The sequence below is a fragment of the Varroa jacobsoni genome, unplaced genomic scaffold (genome assembly GCF_002532875.2).
Source record: "Varroa jacobsoni isolate VJ856 unplaced genomic scaffold, vjacob_1.0 scaffold_154, whole genome shotgun sequence".
In the NCBI taxonomy this organism is placed as follows: Eukaryota; Metazoa; Arthropoda; class Arachnida; order Mesostigmata; family Varroidae; genus Varroa; species Varroa jacobsoni.
Genome location: NW_019213056.1, coordinates 12,773 through 34,411, shown reverse-complemented (window position 1 = coordinate 34,411; position 21,639 = coordinate 12,773). Strand labels below are relative to the sequence as shown.

At 40.3% G+C, this 21,639-nt stretch overlaps 1 protein-coding gene across 5 annotated transcripts in view; it reads left to right on the top strand.

Annotated features, from left to right (window-relative positions):
* The first annotated feature begins 939 nt into the window (after nt 1–939).
* The window catches only part of LOC111269871 (uncharacterized), a 32,883-nt gene continuing 12,183 nt past the window's right edge, over nt 940–21,639 (top strand). For 3 of the 5 annotated variants that reach the window (XR_002685983.2, XM_022849781.2, XM_022849764.2), the window contains exons 1-7: nt 940–2,006; nt 9,465–9,725; nt 10,838–10,959; nt 11,245–11,420; nt 11,699–12,032; nt 12,691–13,003; nt 14,934–15,188. Coding sequence is in view for 4 of the 5 variants with exons in the window: in XM_022849781.2 (XP_022705516.1) it covers nt 1,865–2,006; nt 9,465–9,725; nt 10,838–10,959; nt 11,245–11,420; nt 11,699–12,032; nt 12,691–13,003; nt 14,934–15,188 (1,603 nt within the window). In the remaining variant the exon portion in view is untranslated. Of the gene's footprint in view, nt 2,007–9,464; nt 9,726–9,786; nt 9,930–10,837; nt 10,960–11,244; nt 11,421–11,698; nt 12,033–12,690; nt 13,004–14,933; nt 15,189–21,639 lie in introns of those variants that run through there. The other 2 variants (XM_022849774.2, XM_086972237.1) reach the window with 2 other exon arrangements.

Below are 21,639 nucleotides of genomic sequence, written 5' to 3'. Positions count from 1 at the left end.
GCTTTCTACATAGGTTTACTCGGAAAACGTTTATGAACGTTTGTTGTTGTATTAATAAAACGATGTCAAATAAAACTGTTGAAATTTTCTATAAGCTTCGCGTGTTGATTGCCGAATCATTTTCTGAGGATCTTTCAAATATATCGAAAATATTAGACGAGGTTAGACCAAAAAATAGATGAAAAGTGCATCCTTCTATATAAGCTGCATTTTGGAGCACCTTAAGATAATCATTGGCATTACCAAGTAGTTAGCCAGTCCAGAAGCTGTGGGTTCAGGTGTAATTCCACCACTCGGCTCCATAGATCTTCTCAACAATCAAATGTTTATGACGGTTTGTATTATTATTATTATTATTATTATTATTCAACGATATTTATATAAGGCGTTCACAATTACAACGCTTAATCTGTTTATAGATTTGCTGACTAAATCAATAGAAGATACGAATAAAACCTAATCCGCATGTGATCTCAGTATAATAAAATCTAACTAACTAATAAAAAAATCTAACTAACTAATAAAAAAAATCTAACTAAGCAAATTATGTTATTCTATATAGTTGTATCTAATTGCTCATGTATACAAGCTTGAATGATGTGACTTCGTAACATTAGACTTTATGTGACTTTACCACCACTATCTACCGTGTATATAAGCCTACAATCATCCATGACATCGCAATAACTGCCAGTCGGACATGGTTATTTATGGCTGTTGTTGTTTTTTTTTTTAATCAGAACTCTGTTCTTGATTCAGGCTGATCCGATGTGTCGTCTGTGAAAAACATTTTTGAATTTCCCGCCACTCAACCACCCAAGACAGCCGTGCGAGGCAGGCGCTACCCACAGCTATAGCCGAGGTCGTACGCGAGGACAATACCAACAACGACTCCAAGTATGAGTAGTAGGTAGTAATGTCAACAGGAAAGATGGCGACGCGCGCTGTGTGATGGAGTCATTGTCGGCTGCTCGTGCAGTTGCTATTGCTGGTGTTACGGTTACAGCTATTGAGTGTTGTTGATGGTTCTTGGCCCTAGAGTGATCGTCGGACTTTTTCATCACAAATTTGTCGCTTTTAGACGATTTCAGACCTTTAGTTAGTGGCGGCCCCTATCAGATAGCGGTGTGTTTTTGTTCGCGGCGCGTCTCATCGGAGCCCATACGCCGAAATTCATCCCCCCACATTTCATTCGCTTGCAAGCAGCAAAAGCGACAGCAGTTGCTAGCGAATTTGTTATTGTGGAGACGTAGCTGGGCGAAACCGTCTCTCGTCACGAACTACGGCCACAACTGCTCGTTACCAACTCCAATTGGTCCCTGTTGCTATTTGCGCTGTTGCGGCTTATGGTAGTATGACTGATACAAATATCGTTACCCTTACGAATCCTGCAGCTGCTGATGTTGTTACTCTCAAGTAAGGAAAAGTGGTAGTTGAGACTAGCACTCATCGAAGAGTGGATTTGTCTTCGGAAGAGCGCCTTTGAGCTGAACGGGGAGAGTGGAGCGCCATGCGTGGTGCTGTATCGTATTACGACTGCAATTGGCGTAATTATTCGGGTTTTCGCTGTCACCGTTACCCGTAGTTGAATACAGGGAGGCATCTTATTTCGCCGGGGAAGGGGGTAGGGATTTGCTCATTAGAACAAGTGCGATAGCAAAAAGACGAAAAAGAATCGTTTTTATTTGTTGTCTCGAGAGACGGGCGGCGCACGAGAACGCCAGCAGCAAACCAAGAAGTGGTTACCGCTGCTGCCGCCGCGGAATCCAATTGTGTGTGTGTTTATTATTGAGCGAGACAAAGATATTAAAGTGTGTTTAATCAAAGTAAAGTGTGGCTAAAATAGGAGCGAAACACAGGTGCGATGGACGAGGCGGCGATAGCCCGCAAGCTAACGTCGATTGATCTGTCGCAGGAGTGCGTTGAGACCCTGTCATTGTGGGTTCTCCATCACAAACAACACAGTGATCTCATCGCGCATGTATGGATCAAATGCCTCCGAAAAGGTGAGTGTTCCGAATACTGTGATTTGACAGTACGCAACGTAAGTGGAACGTATGTATAGAGAAATCGCTAAGACCAGAGCAGAGGGAAGAATCACGACGGCGTTTAGTGTAAACGATTACCGACGCTAACTAACTAGAACTCGCTAATGACACTATGGCATGGTACGTAAATAAGCATTAGCTCGGGCATATATTTTTGTTGGGGAAGCTTATCCGCCAGTTGAAATTCGCGACGTACCGGGAGAAAATGGACACCCCTATCATCGCTTCTGTTCTGTTTAGAGCTACGTAACTTAAGGGCCATATTTCATACTTAACTGACCAAGTAGAACACTGACTACCAAATAGCTAGCCTAGACTAAGAGTGTGTAGCATTTGCTCTTGAGACCACCACGATGCTATCAGTACACACGAATCGCTATTACGGCATTCAAATATATACCAAGTATAACGGACACAACATCTACAGCAAGAGACAATTGATGCGCTGGTTTTTCCAGCTGTCTAACGGATCTCCCGATTTAATTACGACATTGGTTGCTATAAATTTCGCGGTGAATAACGGGGAGTTGCGATGCACTTACTATATTGTATTATAGAGGGAAAAAAAACATCACAGACAAAAGAGATAGTAATCGTCGATGATTGTTACTCATTTTGTAAGCATCCATCAAAGAATAATATTCAGCTTACATCTAAGGTTAGTGTAAATAATTGAGGCGGCGCCGCTTGTCGTACACGTCGACCGCAGCATTACCTGACGCTGCCTTCGTTTTCGAGCAACAACGGTCCGTATCTCTTTGAATTCGAAGGAGTAGGAGTAGACGACAGGTTAGAGCAGCCCTGCGTCGTGTCATGCAGGTAGCCATTTGTTTTGCCTAGGACAATGATGATTTGTCATGTTGCTTGTAATAGGGGCACGATTGGGCAGATTCAGAAGCCTCGAGGTCTCCATAGTTCAAGTGAAATGTATTCTGTATTGGTAGTTAGTGTGTTTTTTGCTACTCCCATCTCTTCGTGTGTTGTATCTAGAAATGATTAGCGGACGGATAGAAGTTTTTTTTGTGTGTGCAGGCGTACAAGCGAGAACTAGGCGGCGCGGTGGACTTAATTCCTGTTTGACATTAAAGAAAATCGACTTAGGCGAGTAGTGCTCATTATAAACTGTCTCACTAACAACTATAATCGGTAAGAAAATGACTACAGTACAGAAGGTAGTGAAAGTTGATTGTTTTCAAGAGTGCTTGTCCCTTATTATCCCGTTAATGTATAAATCTTAAATACTCAATAGATAATAATATTTAAATGATAATTTTGCGTCACAGTTGGCTCGAAATTATGTATGAAAATACATTTTGGGTCCTAGTGTCGGAACCGCTTAGCTTTACCATTATTCGACGATACTTTAACGTCGCAGACTCATACCGGAGCTGGGAGTTAACGAAATCTGGCAGCGTCAAAACGAATACAAGTAAATCGTATCATCCAATAAATTTCCGCCATTTTATTCTTCGTGAAGTAAGTGTCCAGTGTTAGCGAACTTGTCAATGGATTTCGAATGTCAATTAATTAATCACTGGACGATGTATGCCGTTTACTTATTGCAATATGCTTAAAAAGATCGATAATACATCTGTTTCTCAATTCGCTGTCTTGAAAAGGCTTAATATTTATTGTGCAATATGCCCGCCATGACACAAAACGATTTACACGTCTTATGTTTAGAACTGTAATTTTGTGTTTTTAAAATTGTGCAACAACCTGTACAATCAATCCAAGAGCAACAACTTTTTAAAGAACTGCTTAGTGCATAAAAGTAATTGTCCACACGAGATTCCTGCACTTTTCCAAGATAAACTGTTAAACATGATTTTTTCCCAAGCTTTAGGAAGGAAATTGTTTGGTTATCTGTTATGGCCATCATGTCACACGGAGCGTACTGTTACTCAATTGCCATGTTCGACTCTCTATTGTACATGTCCATAGGTGATTATTATATCTGTTTGTGTTAGAGATTAGTGACAACTGTACGCGTGTAATCTCTAATTGGTCTCAGGCCCGTTGCTTTACCAATGCCATCGGTATTATATGGTTAAGGCAAGCAGGTCCTGTAAAGGTCATTCGGCTTTCGTGTCTTGTAAGGTCTCCAGTTGAGCACAGTAGACGTCTACTGTGTGCATTCTGGACGTACCAGGGGAATTGAAATAAGTAATATTTTTCGTAATTCGGTCAAGTCCTTTTGATTTTGTTAAATGTTTAATAATTGTTATTTCTATTATAGTTTTCCATTTACGAATTTTCAACTGATGCGCCAAGCTGGCTGACAATCAGATATAGATAACGCCCAATTAATAAAATTGTAGCGTATTCCAAACCAATGCTGCTGTATCTGCAAGTTGAGATGGTCGTGGTGTTGGAGTTCCCGGACTGATAATAGGGGTAATGGGAGTTCGCAAGGAAAGCCTTCCATTAATTTCAAGCCACCAGTGACTCGAAACAAACACAAGTCACCATAGCTAGGAAAGACTGGAGCTCCAGACTATCATTACGTTTACCGAACGTAATATGTTCACTCACATACAGTAGAATAGGTAACTTGAAGCTAGCTTATGTTGTTTCAAGCACTATATTTAAAAGTTTTGGACAAATCCCATCTGCCCTTTCGTGCTATACACGTGCCATCCTGAAATAACCTAAGTATCGTTCAGCATTTTGTAAATGTATTAGGTTATGTGATAGACGTTACTTTTGTGCTTTAAAAGATGATTTTTTTTATAACACTTTATTATTTGACGAAATTATTTTTGAGATGACTTTGCTTTGATATGTGCCTGTACTTATCGGAATATGCGACCGTTCACTCGGATATTATCACCGAAGCTTTTACCTGAGAGTGTGGATTTGCAGTGGACCATCGAAAATGTGAAAAGCTTTAGCGGCTGTATGAACCTTATACTTAATAAACATTTTACCATTAGAAACTCCGTACGCCCTTTAACAATTCCCAAGGAAAATTTTGATTTTTTTATGTAAATGATCTGTTTTAATATGGCGAAGTATTCAGCGTTATAATAGAAACTCATCGATTTTAGTGTGCGAGTATTTGGTGCATGCAAAAATATTATACTTGTTCACATTGGTAAAATCTATAGGGCAAAAAAATTAGGCATATGGGTGCCACATGCTGTGGAGAATATTGAAAATGTGGAGACGCTCAACAATGAGCCTCTTCTTGCGCTCGCGTGGCAAAAGTGGCTCATTGTTGCATCGAGGAGTGATTTGTGATGAAAAATTGATCTTCTACGATAATCGTAAGCGATCACAGCAGTGGGTGAACACCATTATACCAGCTGGACATTATTCGAACAATAATGTTCAGTATGGTATCTGTTTGGTGGGACTACAGCTTCGTAAGTCTTGATCTGTCAATGTGAAGTGTACTGTCAATAATTGAAGGAGATGATGAACTAATTTCGCATTAGGCAGCCAGATTAGTGAGCAGAAGTAGACCACGCCTATTGTAAGACATGTGAACATAAAAACCCGTAATCACGGCAGCAGGGGCCAGTAGAATTAGTATTTCAAATTTCGCGCGCGTAACCTATAGTAATCTGCAAATAGGCCATGTGGGAGTAAACAGTATACGGCAGGTGTCGGACTAATTTGACGCTTGTTCTATAAGCAGCAAACACGTGTTCATAGCAAATCTGTCACTTCGTAGCGACTGAGTGTAGGATCAAGGAGGCTCAGATTGTCCGGTAACGAAAGCATTAGGAACGGATATTTTTCGAACTGAAGGAATACGAGTTGTGGAAACTTATCCCAAAAAAGTGATGCAATGAGCGACAGTCAAGGTAGAACGGAGTGCGCTTGGGGGCGCATGCATTTGCTCGCCAGCTTCATAGCAGCCTCTCGTGGACGGGCACCTTCTTCGATGACGTGTCCATCTTCAGCATTCCGATTGAAGGGATACTATTTAATGGTCCTATTAAAACATCCGAGGAAATCCCTCGAGAACGCTCTAACGCTGTCGCAAATCCTTTTTGAATATAACGACTGAGAAGTTTCGACCATCTTCAAGTCGTACCGTGTTCACCTTCTCAGATTTAGTCTGGCGAACGATCAGAAGAGCAAAAGCTATCTATAGAAGCAGCTGGTGTCGCTATGTGCCTGATTGGAATGGACTACGAACTCATATCTTCTGTCAAAATAGCAGCCGGCACAATTTATTCCACCAGCCCTCCTACGAAACGAATGATTTCTTTGTGCCCTAACGCAAAAACCAAGTGCCAACTCTGAAACAAACCCTTTCGGAAGCATCTGCTTCTAACGTATTATACGATAAACAAGACATGACGAGTTGTACGAAAATTGGCCATTACTTATATAAGCTAAGTGGAATCAAAACCTCGTTAATTGTAGAATAATATGCATCGCGCAAAAAGAACGCTTGTTCTACCTTTGATTGAGATATCGATCTATAACTACATAACCTTCAGTTTTGTTTGATTGAAAGAGCATCGAATCATACTTGTTCTTTTTACATCAGATATCCTAATGTAGCGGCGTTCGATATAGTATTGCGTTTTTGTGCTTACTTTGTTCTTATTGGAAATAATCTTGAATTTTTCCGTGTTAGTCTTTATTGCCATTACTCGCAGCACATTATTTTTTTAAATAAGCTTCAGACTTTTTAAGTTTTTCTAAATGTTTTAGAAAACAAGTGATAGATTTAAATTCTGTTTTGTTATTTGCAAGCACTATGCGGAGAATATCTTCAAGTACGTTTCTCAACTATATACCTTAAACGTATTATTTATTTTAATATTTTAACGAGGTACGAATTTATGCGTTTAAATCAGTCTCCTGACGAAATAGTTTCCATGTAAAAACCGTATGTTGCTATTCAGTGGATCAATGAGCTTCGTGAAAAACTTGATCAATTAAGCACGGCCAACCGATGAACACTGATAGTATTTACCTCGCCTTTGGCCACCTGCGACTAAAAGCTGATTCAATACCATCATAGAATGATAAATTCAGAGGCAAATATACCCGATGGTGCTGAAAATGCAACGAAACAACACTATATATTGGTGTAATTACAATAAAAGATAGAAGCCTACGGAGGAGGTAATCAAACATAAACGGGTTGATGCTTAGAGAAGATTCTCATAAACGGCAACCGTATGCGCTAAGTGGGCGTTTGCTAACTATAATTCCGCAAATTGTTTCTAAAACTATGTGTTTTCTATTTATGTTTCCACTTTTAGTTTAATCTATTTTTTTTTTTGTTATATTTTGTTATTTGTTATGTTTTCATTACAGTTTAATGTGCCACAGCAGATCTGATATTAGACCGACAGAGGGCATATTGTTCATGTTCTGTTTTGCTGAAAAGCTTCAGTAATAACAACACCGACACTCTCGTTCGGTGTCCTAAGCTGTAGTCACAAATCCTTTTTCTTACGAGATCCGGAAGAATACAATCATATACCTAGTATGGAACCTACGTTACTGTAGTACTATTAATTAAACCTTGATGTCTTCATCTGAGCTATCTAAAAAGTCACCGAGCTTTTAGAGCAGCCACTGAATCCACAATAACATTTTTTTGGTGAAACGCAAAGGTGTTTCATATAAAAAGAGGGTATACCATAGTTCAGTGGAATCCAATACGCAATCCAATGTGACCACAAGAAAGAGGGCAGAATCATCGTTCTCCGATGATGCTCAACACACTTAGCCTAGGACTTTATCTGAATATTAGATTTCGTCTGCTAATGGTACGCAGTGTATAAGTTGAATTTTCTAAATAACTTGGGGCAGCCTAGTAGTATGGTAGACTTAAATATTCGGTTTGCTATGTCGAAATATATTTAAAAATGGATAGAAGTACCTTAATAATAAGTAGATAAAAAAAAAGATAAACTTTTTTGGTAATTCAGTATCACAAATACTTTTAACAGAAGACTTTTTGTGGAAATGAATTGATCGGCCCTAGAAGGGATCAATTTTTATTAAAACGTAGCAAATGATTATAGTAATAATTTTTTTAATACTTATCGTAATAAAGAAGACCAAGCCGGTGTGTATTACATGCCATGGCGGCACTTTTTTTTCAAACATGTGATCATCTACAGCCATAGGATATAGCTGCTTAATGAATGGACGAATTAAGACATCTAGACTAAGTTCACACCGTACTTTGGTAGCGCCAAAAATAGCATCTTTTGCCCAAATGATGTGTGTAAATTAAGCAAGATATGTACCTCCTTTGCGAAACCTATATGTACATATAAATTGCTCTTTGTTGTTGGGCTAACTGATTTATACGTCGTTAAACGCTTGATGTTATAGGTTGCATTGATGGACGACCTTAACTTATGCAAGTGTGCACAACATATACTTAGTTAGCTTCGAAACACTTAGTGCAAGCAATTCGAAGATCTGAGCAGCGGTCCGAGGAGTCGTGCTGCTGAAACTCATGATGGTATCAGACTTGCCAATATTAGTTACACGAATCAAAGTTAGCTGCGTATATTATGTATTTGGCAATTTAAACGTAATTCTAAACAGTTACGCAGATACGCTAGAAACTAGATCTAATAAATAACATTTAAGAAATTTGATGTCCACAAGTGAAAAATTATGTTACCATCTATTACGGATGAATGATGTTAATTTCTTTTTCGAAGTTACGAAATTAAGTTAATTTTTTCAGTTGTGATGATAGACACACTTGCACTTTTGAGTTCTAAAGAATACAAGTTGAGAGGTTTTAGCTGGGCCACATGATCTGAACAATCGATTTATTTGCCTCCTTTAAGGCACAATATTAGAGTTATATTTTGCCATCAAACATAAAAGTTCTAATATTTACTGGCCGCTTTAAATCTTCTATAAACATATATATATATAGCTGCGCTGAAGCTGATTACAATTATTTTTGAATGAAGTATGGGTCGATCGAAAGGAACTTTTATATCAATTAATGTGATTTTTTTTATCTTGTAAGCGGAACAGACGGTTTGCGCGAACACACGTAGCTATTTTTTTGGGAAGTTGCCTTGTTGTAAAATTATCGGCCGTATATGATCAGGCTTATGTCTGTTTAGTAGAGCTTGAGCTGAAGCAAATGAGGATGTTTAGCAGGTACATATTTATTTGTTTTTATAAACCGCTTCTTTCCAGACAATTTTAATGAATCGGTGTCTTCAATTCTATTTGACAAAACTTACGTATTTTATGTGAAAATGAACTGTAAATAGGAGCTGTTTACGGAAAATCAGTGTGTTGTAAGGATTTATTACGAACCTCATAACAGTAGGGCTTATGATCAGCGGAGGATTTGCTTTGTATACTGCGCTTCGTCTTCCATTTTCTAGTGTTCCCCGACAAACGTACGTTATTTTCTTATTCTAAATATGTCGATATTTACTTTGCGCTGAATTACAGCTACGGTGCAAAATCGTCTGGCATTGCTTTACCTCTGCAACGACGTCCTACAACGGTGTCGAAAAGACAAACCGCAATTTCTTGCGTCATTCCGAGAAGTTCTAATCGACGCAGGGCCATTGCTCACCGATCCGAAGACCCGGAAAAACGTGCAACGTGTGTTCAATATCTGGAAGGAGCGAAAGGTTTACGATGAGGCGTTCATTCGGCAGCTGCAGGACGGTGATAGTGGTAGCGGGAGCAGTTGCACTAAAAAGCAAGGTTAGTGCTTTAGTGGAACATTTTGACGTCATTCATAAGTCATATAAACGCGAGGTATGAGCCTGCCAGAAAGGGAATAATAACAAGCCTACTCAGACAACACCATATGGTTCGCTCAACGAAACGCGTCTGAGTGAGCTGTTCAGTCAATCGCTGTCAGGACTTCCGGGAGCACGGCCAATCGATTCTGGATTCTGGATGACTGTAAATGAATTTTTTCATAGACCTAGAGGACAGTTTTGTTCGAGAAGAGCAAGCGAATCTTTTTACCGCGAATATTTAGCGAACACGTAGAAACAAATTTGCAGAACCATGAGCAGCTTAGATTGACTAAGCAAATTTCTCACGACTGAAAACTTTTCGTTCACTGAAATTTCAGGTATATTTATTTGAATTTATCTGCATACCTATAAACCAAACGTATTTAGGGAAAATTATATAGGTAGTAAAGGTACAGTAATACCATAAAAGCAAAATTCTAGGCTTGCATTGCCAAAAACTATAGATGTTTATGGCTAAGATGCCTACGCACAGATTGCTTAATCACTCGACAAACGCTCGGCAAAACTTCCCTTGAGTGTCATAAATTAAATGTAATATAAACGAGACTTTTCATCCGTCGAACACGAGTACACTTAAATTAAATAGGTAAAATTTGTGTATTTCTTTGTACGCTTATAATTAAGCGTAATCAAACTGCAAAGAGAGAAGAATTATAAACAAAGTGTTTTGTAATTTGGATGATTTATAAGGCGTCGGCTGATAGTTTAGACGGCAGTCTCTCATGCTTTGTTTTGCTGTGTTTAAGATGTCATCAGCAGTTCGTGATTTTAAGCCAAGTTCTAACTATCAGATGAGGTTTATACGTCTTTCCTTTTTATTTCTTGAATATAAGTTCTATAGAATTAAAGCATTGCAGAAAAAAAGCAACTAAAGCCGGAGTTACCCTCAGACCTTTCAAGTTTCGGCTGTTTTCTCATAAGGTGAAGTAATGTTTCAAATAATTTTTGTTAAAGTATAGGTATTAATCAACTTAGTAGATTTTCAAGTTTCAAGTAGATTTTCAGTTTTCGTTGCCGTTTTTTCATGTTGCTGCTGCCCATGATATCCAGCAGTAGTCGCGCGGAGTCCTTCACCCCCACCTCCTCGAACACCTTCGCCGCCACCGCCGGAGGTGCCATCCCCAACTGATGATGAAGTTATCGATTTTGAGCCCACTCGACTCGTTGAACAGGTAACGACTACGGCCGGACCGTCATGTGCGTTGGTATATCATTTAGTATATTGCTCGGACTGCGAGTATTGACTCATATATGAAACTTTAGCAGTAATATACAAGACAAAAATATGACACAAAGCAAATATAATGTCAAATTTTACACTTAGCCTATTTATGCTTGTCAGTTCGTTACCGCTGAACGCTAAACAAACGCTCCTATTATGACTGCGATCGAAGGAAATTTATCAAGTTTTTAACGCGTAACGATAGAAGCAGAGACTAATTGTACTTAATCTACAGGTGAAGAAGGTTCGCAAGCTTGAGCTGGATGTTGGCGTCAAGATGGGGTCTTTGTCGGCTACAAAGTTGGACATCTCAAAAAGCGACGTGTTAGCTGAGTGTAAAGATCGGAGGCACTGCGAGCAGTTCGAAAAAGATTTTGATGAAGGCATCAGATGCTTACAAGGATACGTTACGTAAGTAACGTTTTGACTGCGTAATCGTTCACTTTAGACTATAAAGTGAAGAACTTAAAATATTTGTAATTCAATAAAAATGTCCTCTGTTATTTAAATAATTTGAACTTTTTGAGGTATACTCTCAATGTTCAATCCAACATTTTATATATATATTGGCCGAGGTCAGGTCGGTTATTTTTACTAATCTCAATTGATATACACACTTTAAATGCAGGTTAATTTATGCACATACACTAACCGCTGTGTGTGCTTGTTGATTCTATCCTATTTGACAGGGCCCTGGAGAAGAGTTTGTCGGAGCGGCGCGAGTTAGCGCAGCTGCTAAACGACGGAAGTCGTTATTATGCCCACCAATTGTCAGACGTCCAATTAGTGACGGAAGCATATAGAAGTTTCGCGTCTCGAGTTCGAGGGGTGAAAGAGGGTCTGGGAAGATTTCGTATTCCGACACCACCTCCTTTGCCCGATGAGTGTCCTTCACCGACTGATAGCGAAATGGATATGATCATGTCGCCTCATCGCTCCACACCGCCGCCTCCGCCGCCGCCCCCCCCACCAACAGCAACAGCTCTATCGTCGCATGAATCCATCGGACGACGAGAGAAGCAGGTACTATCACTATTTAGCTATGTAGGATGCATAATAGATAGATATGTCAGTGATCTGGCCCAAACAGCAGAATGAACTTGTTCTGATTCTGAAGCTTTTTTTTTTTTGTCGTTTATAAGCGTTTACCGCTTATTTCAACATGGCTTCAGTTTAGAACTCAGCTGGTTTTTTCCACTGATTATACGTTGCTGAAAACTGAAAAGCGTGAAGCAAGATGCTTGTCATGCTAACCATTGTGCGGAAACCGTATTAGCGTTGTCTCTTTACCGGGTTAAGAAAACCGAATAGTTCCATGATTTCTTCTTCTGTATCTGAAGGGGCAATTATTTCCGCGCAGAACGCAGCTCTTTCATGCCTTTTTTTCATAGTAACTCTTTTCGTCATTCGTACAAATCATGCTCATGAAGTACTTTGCAGAGTTGTTAAGCAGTTGTAACTTCGCATGCGTAGATGTCATCGATTACGATAACGAAATCAGTGGAAGTTTTGTTTCGCTATAGGCTGTAACCTAAACATAGTAGCAGCTAGTGTGAAAAGTTACACAGAGCGTGATTTTGATCAGATATACTTTGATGAGTGGCGATTCTGTAATTAACGACACCTTCGTTGTGAATGTAATGGTTATGCAATTGATGGTTATTGCTGTTGGCGTTTTCAGGAGCCAAGTTCATCATCATCATCATCGAGTTCGATCCATCGCCGAGACCGAAGTCGGTCCCCGCCTCCGCCGTTAAATGACGCATCACTGACGAAGGAGTTCAATTTCAATCCAAGAATGAACTCAGGCGCGTCGTTTATGAACCACCGTGATCCTCAATTTTTGAGCAAACTAAAAGAAAGCTTATCGAGGGATTCGAGAATCTCGCAGGAATCGCGAGACTCACGAGACTCGCGGGATTCAAGAGATTCACGAGACAGTGAAGATATGGGCGGGACGCCTGTTAGAGATGAAGATCGATCGTCCACACCTGGTACGGTCTATGGCCGAGGGTGGAGCAAGTGGGAGACACCCACCTAACTCTAATTTGCTGGGTTCAAATTTCTAGCTCATTTCTAAGCAAGTCTATAATATTTTACTCGCTTCTGGTGTTGTATTTTCATGTAATGGCACACAAGAAAGACTTATCTACCTTATAGGCATGATTATATTTCAGTGTCGTGTGGCGAGAACTAACTCGCCAAGATAATAAATCTGTACAATGATACATATGCTACGATTGCGCAACTAAATTAACCGACCGATTCATTAGTTAAAAGCTTTTAATTAAGCGGAGATAAAGAAATGTCTCGCGATTTTTTTTTTGTTAATTCTATGTTAAGTAATAATTCCCGTGTGGGCTGGCTAATCTATTACTTCGTCCATTACTCGGGTCCTTTCCTGCATTTCCATAATAAGGCTTTTGTCAAAATGCTAAACGACAACTTTTCCTAAGGGCTAAATACCGAATATGGGTAGGGTTTACGTAAGCTGCCGAAGTTGCATTTAATTATTGCCCTCCTAATCGATTATTGTATTGTCTAGTCAAAATGTCATTATTTGAGCTGTTGGCCTATACGACTCTGTCTGCATACGTATACTGTCTATGAGTGGTTTACTTACGTGTATCCGATAGCTGTTCGAAACTAAAACGTTGCTGGCTTAGGTGAAATTGCCATACATGTCGTAGAACTAAAATTATAGTTTCCACTTTTGATAAATGATAGTTCCTTAAATTAGTTAGCTCTTTCTACAAGGAAAAACACAACTTCTGCCGACAGCCAGTGTGGCCCTGAAGCTATATTTTTGGATTTACTGGTGTGCTTTTAAAAGGTAGGGCCTCTTATATATCAATATAAATTGATTTTCGGGCGTCTACTAAGTCTCTTACAACAACGAGGCTTCTTAGATGCTGATTTCGATTGTCTACAATTTTGACTTTTTTACTACTGACATCTGAATTGACATCGTGAAACTTGTGGCAAAATGTGCACTTCGTATGTAATGTGGGCTTCCTTTAGAATTAATAGAAAGCAATTATTTACCCACTTCCTGTGAATTAACGTGAACGGCGTTCCTGTTGTTTCTACGAAAAGTACACTGCTTTATACTATACAATACAACCCTATAAATATAAGCTCAGCCTTGAAATTAAAAAGTGCGGCTACCCACGTTTATAAATAGTCAAAAGGAAATTTCCATAAGCAACACAACCTTCTTAGAAAACTCGGCTTAATGCATCCGAGTAGTTGCGTTTATTCTGTCAAACAATGTATAATCCTAGCGTCAGTTTATTCATATTTACGAAAGAGGCAACGAGCGTTCTTCGTGATGATACCACACGTGGAAATGCAATGAAGAGTTTGGTGTCTATAAACGCTTCTGTGCCGGTTACTTTTTATGGAAATTAAAAAAAAAAAAATGCTTTAAGCAGATTCGTAATAAACTCGCACAGTTAGTAACTGTCACACTGTACCAAACACTGTCTTGTGAAAAATCCCGTAGACATTTAGGTGCATTATTTTTTATTGTTCCATTGCGTCATTGTCGGTTACCTGCCATCGCGGTGCTGTTTTTTGTTTTTTTAGAGTAAATTATCCCAAACGAGAAAGGGGATCTTACACGTGTATCTTAGCGTAACATGGTTTTATGAAGAAGCGTACAGTGTATTTTTTGTCGCAGTGTCATGCTACATAATTTGAACCTTCCTTTGATGCTACCACGCCGCATTCGAACTCACAAATATGGTGCAACTGCACGTAATTTTTTACATTTTGTTCAGTTCATAGGACAGAAATGTGCGCCTTGCACTTGATCTGTTGGATATGCTAATACTTATTAGTCTCAAAATCCCATGTTCCTATGACGGTGCTCGCGATCGTGTGACACTTTCCTATTAATTTTCCTGCTTTTCTATTTTGCAGGTACACCTGTAACCTCGGAACCGAGTCGACTGCCTCCGCAAATGGCTAGCAATAGCAGTTTGTCGGCAATACCTGGCCTCGGAGGTTCTCCAATGGGGTCGGGAACGCCTAGCAGCACGGGTGTGCCGCTTTCTCCGGGTGTGTCAGTTCGGACACCGCCGCCTCCACCTCTGACACCGCTAGCGCCGCCCCCGATGCCGACCGGCCTTTTGGCTCCGCCGCCAATCCCGCCACCGCCCCCACCCACTTTTCTAGGTACCGCATCATCAACAGCAAAATCTGGCACCGCTCCAAGAGCAAGATTGCGCGCAGCGCCTTCAACGCTCGCCTGCGCTACGCCACACCATCACCATCGACATCAACAACAGCCACATCAACAACAGCCACATCAACATAGAACAAAATCAACATCAGCAACAGCATTAACACCACAACCAGCACCACCACCATTATTATTATTATTATCAACAACTGCTTCTACATCTGTCATAACTCCGATTGCACCTGCTTCAGCACACGACATAGCTGAAGCAGAGATGCGTTGTGGGCGAAATGTACAAATAGCGCCAAGAGATGACTCTACGGATGGCAGTACCAATATAGGCGCTGGAAATAGCAGTAAAAATAGTAGTAGTGATAGCAGTAACGGTAAAAGTAGCAGAAGCAGAAGTAATAGTCGGCGAAATAGTAGCAATGACAATGATGTTCATGATGATGTTGGCTCTATGGATGATGCTTATAATGAGGACGAGGATGCTCATCATCGTATTGGTGTTGTTGTTGACGACGACGACGACGACGACGACGACGACGACGACGATGATATGGATGATGATAGACCGAGACCAATTCGCACCGTGGTCACAGGACGGGCGTCGGCAGCCGTAACCGCAACGCGGCGGCCAACTCCGGCTGTCACGACCCCGCCAGTTCTCTCACCAGTTCGTCCACGTGAACCCTTATTGCCTATTGCAACACGGGACGAAACTCCCAGGGGAACACGACCTCCCTTGCTGCCTCTATCGAGATGTATGGATGAGGATACCCCTCAAATATCAAAAGGGATCGTTTTTCCGCATCGGTCTACTATAGTGCAGTCCTCCCTTTTCAGTCGAAGTGGTGGCACTGCTCAGGCATCACAGTATCGTCCATTGTTGTCGCTGTCGGGTGTTCAAACTCCGGCATATTTCGCGCTCCCTAATGGCGAGCAGGTTAGAAACCGCGGTTGTTGTAGTCCACCGGGTCAAAACGGCAGCTCGATGGCAGGACCGATCAGAACACGACGAACCGGAAGTGTCGGTTCAGGATCAGAGGCTAGCGGACGAGCCCCTTTACTCCGAACTCCACCTTCGTATAGTGTGCGGGCACCACCTCCCATGGTCTTGCCTTTGCGTCCTGCCGCTGCTGCTGGAACTAGGGGCCGAGGGTCGAGCAGAAGAGCCTTTTACTAATTGACATACATACATACATACATACATACATACATACATACATATACCTGCGATATGTTATTTTGAACGTGAACAAAAGCAGAAAGAAAAGAAGAGCGAAAATAATACATCCACTATAATATAGTCTTAGAGAAAAGGTGCGTTATAAAAAATCATCGGAAAAGTCATACGTAGGAGACTAAACTGGCTATCCTACTGGGGAGTCTAAAGCACGGGGGTGGTCATTGTACAACTAGGTAGAAGATGGGAGTCTTAGTTCGTCATAAAGCAACGAAAGAGAAGTTTTCGTTGGCGATATCGAAACGGAATATTATTCGTGTCACTGTGGACGTGTTTGTGATAGCGAGTCATACAAATCAGAGTGATGATTATAATTATAGCAATTCAACAACCGGAGTATCTTGCGCTTTGTTAGTAGGTTCCCCAATCGTTGAGGGCCTCCGCAGAAGTAGAAACTGTATAGGGAGTGCCGAGGGAATTAGCCTATCACAGGGACAGAAGCTTAGAACAAAATCACTGTTGCTATTAACACAGAAGTCAACGATACGAAGTAAGTGAAGAGCTCGAGGAAAAGCATAAGAGCAACTATTGAGAAAATCAACTATGATTATTCGTAATGGCTTCGATCGATTAGTTAGTACAACTGTAATTAGAATACTAGCCAGCCGTAAGTTCTCAGACGCAGGTACGCACCATCGGCCTAGCCCATTTTTACCAGGTCTAGTAGTGATCTGAAGGCGAAAAAAATGACGGATGATGCTGTCCTGTTGAGTTGAGTCAAGATGCAGAACAGACAATACATTTTGAGTACACTATTTATTTCAACCTATTCGCAAGACTTTTGAAGGCCTCGAACTTTGCATTGTAGTTTATAGACACATTAGACTCTGTGGTCAGGTCGGCTATGTCGCAACATGGACTACCGAGAAACAAGCATGTGCAGTATATCTATATATATATCTACATAACACAAGAGACGAGCACCGAAGGCTATTTCTCCCATGATCTATATACAGATATGCAACCGCTATAATACTACATAATAATGGTCCACTGCGATGCATTAATAAAGGTACGCTGACAGGATATGGTGGTAGTAGATGGTAAATCTGCGTTGCAGAATTATTCTTAAAACTTTTTTTTTTTTTTCAAAATTAGAAGATTGTTGAGAGAATTGTCGGCGACGGTGCTGCAAATCGCTCGAAACAATGGCTGTTATTGTACTCGACTCGATATGAAAAACTGAGCACAGAAACACTCCGCATGAACATATAAATAGGGTCAAATAAAATAATCCAGTCATTGACACCCATACTCTTAATATAGCTAATACGCAAAGTTAGAGAACTATTTCTTGAGCTGTTTTGTAGTAATGAGAAAGATCGGAGCGACAGTTGATGATTAAAAGTCGATGGTGGAAACGGTCTAGAGCTCTGCATTTCTCTAACTGACTCTTGTTCTCTTAGAGGCTGTTCGATACAGATTGTGTCAATTCTGCTATTTAGATTTTCACCGATGATGATGATGATGATGATGATGATGATGATCATGACGCTGATGTTGCTCATTTGACTATTTAATCTACCCGGTAAAGCTTCGTTCATTTTCGAAAAAAAATAGGCAGTACATATTTTTTTTTTTTTTTTTTTTTCGATACGATAATTTTTCTGTTTTTTTTTTTTTTTTGTGTTTTTCCTTTTGCAAGATGAACAGTGATAACAGTGATTAATCTATAATCTAATCATAATCTATCTAGAATACGTCACTAGCCCGTGGCCAGCGATCGTAACCGTGGGGTGAAATAGCACAGTGGATGTAAGTAAGACACGAAAGAACGGGTTTACTTGTTTCGTTCCGCGTTATGTAATTTTTTACTATGGTAATAGTGGACCAGTTAGGCGAGTATTGGGAAGCTGTTTTGCGAACGATATCGGCGCGATCAGGTGTTAATTTTTAAGATCTAGATGTGAATATAGTTTGGTTCGACCCGATTGTACGATATATACGTGAACACAAGATTCTCGAAGGATGTATTGTGAAGGCGGATTAGCGAGGCCGTGGGTTGCGGCACTTTTATTTCTGGGTTTGCTAATCTACGCCGCCATTTTTATTTGGGGACGGAACTTTTGCTGCATTGTATGATGTACAATAGTTGCATCTATAGCTTTCTCAGCTTTCTGTTTGCTGTAAGATCATTAGAGCGATCTACTCTTTCGACGACCTTTTAGGCGACTGAGCCTCTGCTTCGGCGGAGTGCTCCTATTGTTCGGAACATCCCTCTTTATACGACCCCGTTATGCGAAACATGCTGTATACTTGAGTTTGTGCCTTAGTTCAAAACACCGTGTTATATGCCTGTTTGCTTTCTGTTTTTGTTAGGGCTGATATATCTCAGCGCCAATCCCCATGTTGTAGTAGAGTTTGAGTTTTCGTTGACAACTCGAAAGAACTGCATCCAGCGGGTGACGGACTGCACTTGTGCATGACTGCCAAGGTGGTATAAAAATCAACACATCTATCAGACATACGCTAACTAAGACAGCTTGTAAAAAGTTCTTTGAGAACATGAATTTATTATTATATAGCAAATATCATTAATTACATTAGTGTCCTTTAAGAGAGGCGTTAATGCAACACCTCAAAGAAAAAGCGTTATTATTTTTGCTCTAGACTTGCCTTCAGAGAATTCAGGCATTCAGTTGTTATACGATATTAACTTGCTCCCAGTGTTGATCATATAGCCATTAGCTTTACTATCTGACCCAACAAGTGGCTAATAATTAGCTGTTTTCACCTTAAAAACAGACAGTGACACTAACTGTGATCGCCCTTTGCGGACATATACATTAGTTAATATTTATGACTAGCTTTGTTATTTTCCGACGCGTTTTATATTCATGTTGATGAACACCATACGGCAACGAGTGTGGCGTTCAAGAGAGACAGCGAGCAGATGGTATTCTCATTTATATGCAAGTCCATGGGTTCTCCACTTCAGTCCGCTATAATAGCAGCAGCAGCAGCAGCAGCAGCAGCAGCAGCATAGGATATATATATTTCTAGATGAAAAGTGACTTATGCCGGCTTAAGTGCACGTGTTTTTATATAAGCGTTTAGCTTCAGAAATTAAGCAACCACTTTTAAAAAAAAAAAACAAAAAAAAAAGTACACGATGGACTTATTTGCCACCGTTTGCTGGGTAGTTAGTTTATTGTATAGACTAAAGTGTGCCTTCATGATCTGTTTTTGGGAGAAATCTAAAAACGCGATTCGTTGAGCTTTTTTGGGATGCGAATAGCTGCTCATTTGTCCAGATACTCTTGTCGATGCACGCAAGACCACATAATATACACGAGGCAACGAGTAAAAGATGGATAAGACTCCGTTCGGACCTTGTTTGCATCACATACCATTTCTGATCAGGGAGACGCCCACGCCCTTACACTTTAGAAGCTATGAAGCACGTCCTCAACCGATTCGGTGTGACTACACCAAAGTGTACTGCGATATCCTGAGAGAAAACCACCACCAGAAAAAAGTTCTGAAGCTACATTATTTAGCTAATACGCAAAAAGATGCACGCCACCCGGGCTAAGCCTCACGCAGGCAAGCCATTAGCGGACTCCCAGAGGACTAGCGGGAGAGCAGTTCAATATAAAAAGGTGCACAATGAGCTCTCTCTGTTTCTGTCAAAGTGTGTTTCAGCTTCCTTACATTCAGTTTAGCCAATCGCTTTAATTGGTCGTTATACTTAATTTGTCCCTTTGTGATGGAAGCGATGAGAGCAAGAAATGGCTTTGAGTCTATAATTTTATGTAACACAGATGAGGGATTCTGATTCTGGAAGTTCCCCTTTAACTTCTCTATGTGACTAAAAGCCCTGCTACAGTGAAGCTATTGTCGACTGATTGCCGTGCATCAACAGCAAACCGCGTTGCCGACGGCAGTTTCAGAGAGCAGATAAATGTCTGTTTATGAGTATTGCGTTGTTTATCGAAAAGCACCTTGACGAACGATCTTAATGTTTATTGAATCAATGGACCAGGTATACTTCATAATCTAGCGTATACTACGTGCCACACACGTTTGAACAATGACGACTTAGCACAATACGACTATTGAATACCTGTTCCCTTTAACTAACCGTTTCGCTCTCTAATGAAAAAAAATCCAGACAATGCAAACATATTTTTTCAGAGCGGTTAAATATTTAGCTTCAAAACCTCAGTATTGACCGGACACGCATCAGGCTACTCTTGGTTGGCTTGATGAAGGCGTAAAGAGGGCTCGTACGGTCAATTATCTCACTGATTACATACGGTATAACTTACTTTAACCGTATACACGCCACTATAGTCTTGTTTATTTGTTTCTAATGTTTTGCTTTTGTGACTGATTAGCCTACAGGTATCGGCTGTCTCATATCGCCGGGAAGTTCTGGCTAGGGTGTTTCCTGGTTCACTATGCTCATAGCTGATTTTATAAGCTTATAAGATATGAACATTAAAATTTTATTAAGCCCGCGTTATAGCTTATGTAGTTTTTGTTATAGTTTACACCGGTGCGATAGAACAAGCGGTTCCATAGCTGTTTAGCAAATATGGTTTATCTTACGCTGTATTTTTGATTTGATAGTGCAGATAGCGTAGTGTGTACGAGGTGGTTGAAAGATAATCTTTACGTGCTTTTTAACGACAAGTTCTGATCGCATGGTTTTTGAAATAATGATCAGTCGTCACTATCAGAACTTCAGTTCACCTACTTGTTTTTGTAAATGCCTGCCCTTTAACCATCAAGCACAAAATTTGAAGTTGTAACATTCTAATTTTTACAGCAATGGACATCAGTGTGCTTCCTCTTCGTGTGTTGAATTAATATTATGGTGCTTGCTTTTCATTAAAGCTACTATTGTACCTGTTACCGAAAAATAGTGAGCTAATTTGTAAAGTTTATGCGGATTTTACGCTGAACATTTAGCAGTCCTACACTTAAGACACCACTGATTTTACAATACAAAGACTAAACATTTGTATTGGATTCGATATCTACAACAGTACCTGGAAGATACATGCAAAATTGAGAACTCGCTACTTCTTGAATGAATTTGCCATGATGTTTGCCGTTTCGCGAGCTTCAGCTATCGTTTTAATCGAGATACTCGCCATTCGTATGAGTACACTAATTTGTCTCTTCTCGGTCTCACATGACAATATAAAGCTTTTTTTTAGGGATCTCGACCCGCCAAAATCAAACTT